Source organism: Grus americana, chromosome 12 (assembly GCF_028858705.1).
Source record: "Grus americana isolate bGruAme1 chromosome 12, bGruAme1.mat, whole genome shotgun sequence".
In the NCBI taxonomy this organism is placed as follows: domain Eukaryota; kingdom Metazoa; phylum Chordata; class Aves; order Gruiformes; family Gruidae; genus Grus; species Grus americana.
This window is the reverse complement of record NC_072863.1, coordinates 10988015-10992500: the sequence shown is the minus strand read 5'-3', so window position 1 is coordinate 10992500 and position 4486 is coordinate 10988015. Positions and strand designations below refer to the sequence as shown.

General features: G+C 61.2%; 1 protein-coding gene across 2 annotated transcripts in view; it reads left to right on the top strand.

Moving 5' to 3' along the window:
* IL2RG (interleukin 2 receptor subunit gamma) overlaps positions 1-4147 on the top strand; it is a 4715-nt gene extending 568 nt beyond the window's left edge. Inside the window, exons 2-8 of one of the 2 annotated variants that reach the window (XM_054839998.1) lie at positions 1125-1215; positions 1462-1646; positions 1805-1947; positions 2057-2219; positions 2672-2780; positions 2852-2936; positions 3039-4147. In XM_054839998.1, the coding sequence (XP_054695973.1) occupies positions 1125-1215; positions 1462-1646; positions 1805-1947; positions 2057-2219; positions 2672-2780; positions 2852-2936; positions 3039-3242 (980 nt within the window). In that variant the 3' untranslated portion in view covers positions 3243-4147. Of the gene's footprint in view, positions 1-1124; positions 1216-1461; positions 1647-1804; positions 1948-2053; positions 2220-2671; positions 2781-2851; positions 2937-3038 lie in introns of both variants that reach the window. The other variant, XM_054839997.1, reaches the window with a different exon arrangement.
* The last annotated feature ends 339 nt before the right edge of the window (positions 4148-4486 follow it).

The following is a 4486-nucleotide window of genomic DNA, read 5'->3' as shown; positions in this document are numbered from 1 at the left end:
CAGCCAGAGCACAGTGCCTGTTTGCTCTGTCGCGTTACATTACAACCCAGGAAAGCTCGGCTCTCTTCTGCCCCGCAGTGCTGGCTGATGGGTTTGAACCTCGGAAGGGACCAGGTGTCCCGTTGCCTGATTTTTAGGGGAGAAAATTCCATTTTCTGGGAGCCTCCAGGACAGCTCTCAGCCACCAGCAGCTGGTTTGGCACTTGCAAGGGCTCTGCAAGGTGCCTCAGTCCATCAAAGGAGCTCGTCCCACAGTGAGCCGTTCCCACAGCCACCAGAGCAGACTTCTGCGTGATAACTGAAGTGGGGACTGGCACTGGTCCGGTGGCCCTGCAGCCCCCAGCCAGCCCAGGATGTGGCCTCCAGCTGCGTGGGCAGGACTGTTTCTGGCACAGCATGGCGGAAGGAGGGGGCAGGGGAGCCAGCGTGGGCACCTGGAGCAACTGCTCAGCCTCCTGGGGCTCAGCGGTGTTTCCTGCAGAGATCAAACCGCCAGGGCTTGGCCCCTGGCCCTGTGGTGGAGGGGCTGTGGTGGGAAGAACAGCCCAGCATAGCCACCATCTCTCAGACACAGGGACACATGGGCACCTGCAAGCACCCAAAAGGGTAACAGTGAGATGAATTTACCCAGGATGGAGACATCAGGCACAAATCCTGGAAAACCCACAATTTTCTCATGGGACAAGCAAAAACGGTTGGCGGGGGTGTGTGTGTGTGTGTGTGTGTTCTATCCTGTGTTACAATGCCAGGGACTGCAAACAGTGGCCATGGGGTGACTAACAGGAGTGGATGGAGGAATCAGGGTTAAACAGCATGTCTGGAGTGAGAGGAGAGGATGGCACGGATGCGGGAGGGACAGCTGCTTGGCCAGCAGTCCTTTGGAGGAAGATGTGGGGCTGTGGCAGCCCAGGCATCACTGACACAGCATGTGTGAACGGGGTGGTGGGAGCCCAACATTTCAGGCAGGCTGCATTGCAGCTCTGCCGGGAGGAGCTGGGCACACAGAGGAAGGCTGACGGGGATGTGCAGGGACCCCTGGGAGGTGCTGTGTTTCACCAGTGCATCCCTGGGCCCTGGCACAGCTGCCCATCACCACAGTGCCCAGTGGTGTCTGTCCCTTGTAGGAGTGGAGTGTGTCCTCTTCAACGAGGAGTACATGACCTGCATGTGGGGGAGTAGAGAGATGCTCACGACCAACTACTCCCTCTACTACTGGTAGGTGCCCCTGCCCCACAGCCAGCCCCACAGCAGGGTGTCCATCCATGGATCTCTGCATGAGGGGCTACTGCCAACATTGCTGGTCCCAGCACCAGCCTGCTCCTCTTCCCCGAGCCCATGGTGGAGGGATGCTCTATCTCTTGGGCAAGCAGGATGGGATGTTACAGGGAGAGGGGTCCTGGGGAGGGCTGCGGCATGCTGCGTTACCAGGGCATGGAGCCCTGGTAACCTGCTGCGGCACAGGTATGAGAACAAGCCCCCCGTGGTGGAGTGCAAGCACTACCTGCAGGACCGGGGCATCAGCATCGGCTGCCGCTTCCACCAGAGCGAGATCATCCAGTTCCAGGCTTTCCATGTTCTCATCAATGCCAGCCTTGGTGGCAGGACCCTGGAGATCCGCAGTGAGCATATGGAGCTGCAGGACCTGGGTATGGAATAGTGGGGGGCACCCACTGTCCTCTGTGGGGTTGCTGCAAGGCAGGAGTGGGGCTGTGGGTCCCCAGGGCTGTCCCATCATGTCCCAGCTGGTGGCAGGGCCACCAGGGCATGAGGACGGCACTCACCAGGCATCACCCGTGCCTTGCAGTGAAACCAGACGCGCCTGTCAACCTGACCATCCGCAACATGAGCAACAACCAGCTGCAGCTGACCTGGACCTCCCCGTACCCCAAAGCCCATTGCCTGGAGCATGCTGTCAAGTACAAGAGCAACAAGGACACCAGCTGGACGGTGAGAGCCCCCCAGATGCAGCACCCCTGCAGCTGTGCCTGGGGACAAGCCATGCACCAGCCTCCATGGCAGTGCTGGGCCTCATTGCATGGCCCATGTCTCTCAGCAGGTGCACCCGGTGAAAGGAGACGTCTTCTCCTTCCCCAGCGTAGATTATGAGAAGTACTACACCTTCTATGTGCGCAGCAAGATCAACATCTACTGTGGCAGCACCCAGCTCTGGAGTGAGTGGAGTGTCCCCGTGGTCTGGGGCAGCAATGCTACAAGCAAGGGTAGGTCACGGGGGCTGCGGTGGGACAGAATAGGTGGGACATGGTGGTGCTCAGCAGGTGAGGGATGGCCAAGGAAGTAGAAAACTTGCCCGAGGCAGCAGCTGTAGGGGGGAAACCTGTCTGGGCACCTGGGGTGTAGGCAGCGGCCGCGACCCCTGTGTCCTTTGCACTTCTGGAAGCCAAACACCCCCTGCCAGTGGGACCTGCTGACTTTTGCCAGAGGTTTCTTAGCCCTGGATGGCTGCTCTGGCACAGCCAGTCCAGGACAGGGTCATCAGCCAGTTGTGGTGACAGTGTGGCAGGACTTGGGGATGGGCCCCTTCTCTATCCTCTGCTCCCGGCTTGATGATGCTGAGCTCCCATGGCCACCCATGAAAAGCCAATGGCATGCCCACCCCACTGCCCGTGGCAGTGCACCAGTCGGGGGTCCGTGTCACCCTGGCTCTTTCCAGGCACAGTGGAGGAGCAGCCGCACTGGTTCTGGATCCACACAGTCTTGATCCCCGTTGCCTCCTGCCTGCTCTTACTGGTCCTCGTCATCCTGCTAGTGCGCATGGAAAGGTGAATGTGGGGGGCTGGTGGGGGGCAGCAGCATTGGGGCCTTTCCTCTCTGACACATCTTCCCCACACAGGGTGTGGGTCATCCTCATGCCCCGAATCCCCAACCCCAGCAAAAACTTTGATGAGCTCTTCATCACCCACAAGGGCAACTTCCAGGTAAGGTGGCTGCGAGCAGCCCTGCCCCAGGGTCACCTCCACCCCATGGGGTTGGGGCTGAGCTGGGTGGTGTCTCCTCTCACCCTGTTCTGCTCCCCGGAGGAATGGGCTGGCGTCCCCAAAGATGTCATGGAGAGCTTCAAGCCCAACTACAGCGAGAACATCTGCTACGTGAGTGAGCTGCCCCCCAAGGAGAGCTACGAGCCCCTCAGGGAGGGCAGCAACCACCCACCGTCACTGATACCCAGGGCCCCAGCTGCCCCCCGCAAGCCCAGCCCCTACAAGAACAGCTTCATGGGAGTGTGATGCACTGCTGCACCCCTGTGCCCTGCATGCTCCGCACGCTCCGCACCCCCGCTGCCTGAAACCTTGCCGCCCCATGGGCCTCGCTCCCCACTCCCACCCCGTCTCTGCCAAATGTCTGAGACCCCCAGCCCTGCTCCCTGCCACAGCAACATAGCGGCTGTACTGCACTGCAGGGTGCTATGTGAGTGCAGTGTGCTGGGTGCACTGGATGGTGCACCGGGTGCAGTGCTCAGTGCGCTGGGTGCACCATGTGGTGCAATGGGTGCACTGGGCAGTGCACAGGGTGCAGTGCGTAGCAGTCTGGGTGCACTGTTTGTTGCACTGGGTGCTCTATGTGATGCATTGGGTGCACTGGGTGCTGCTCTGGGTGCATTGCAGCACACTGGGTGCAATGCACTGTGTGCTCAGCAACTGCCCTGTCCTTGGGGGCATCCAGGAGGGCAGGGTGACATCCCACCATGAGCCCTGCCATGCGCAGGATCCCTCACGGAGTTGCCATGGTGGAACAGAGCTGTGGGAGGACTGCTGGGCTCTCAAACTGCTATCCCATGAGTCCCTGCACTGGGCGCATTGGAGCTGGTGGGGGCTTGCCAAGACCCCTTCCTGTTCTGAGGTGCCCACAAGCATACCCAGGGACGTGTCCAGGTGAGGGGGCAGCCCAGGGGCCCGACACTAGCTGATGCCAAGCCCAGCTGTAGCCAAGCAGGGAGGAGCCACTGGCTGACCGACTGGGAGCCCAGGGCTGAGGAGCACCAAGGGCCAGAGGGACCAAGCCACCGTGCCACCCCTGGCCCCGAGGGCTGCTGCCCTGGGGACACCAGGTGAGCCTGGCTGTCCCCCTGGGGCCTCACTGCTCCTTTGCTTGTGCCCTGGGTTTACTACTGCAATAAAGCTCTGCTACTGTGTGTGCAGGGTGGAGTTTGGAGTGCCTGGGAGGTGTCCAGGCAACTGGAGCCCCCGATCCCTGGGGGTCCTGGCAGCGCACAGGACAGTGGGGCACAGTGGGCAGGAGTGACCGCAGGGCCATCCCACAGGGACTGAGGAAGAGCACTCATGCTGGTCCTTCATGTTCCTCCTGGAGCACCCCAGCCTGGTGCTGACAGGTGGGTGAGCAGATGGGGATGGGGAGCAGCTAGGTGGGTGGGCACAAGCATGGGGGCCCAGCACTGGGGCCAGGAGCTGCAGTGGAGCCCCCAGCCCCATTTCTGGTAGCAGAGGCCCTGCAACTGCAGGGTGAGCACCTG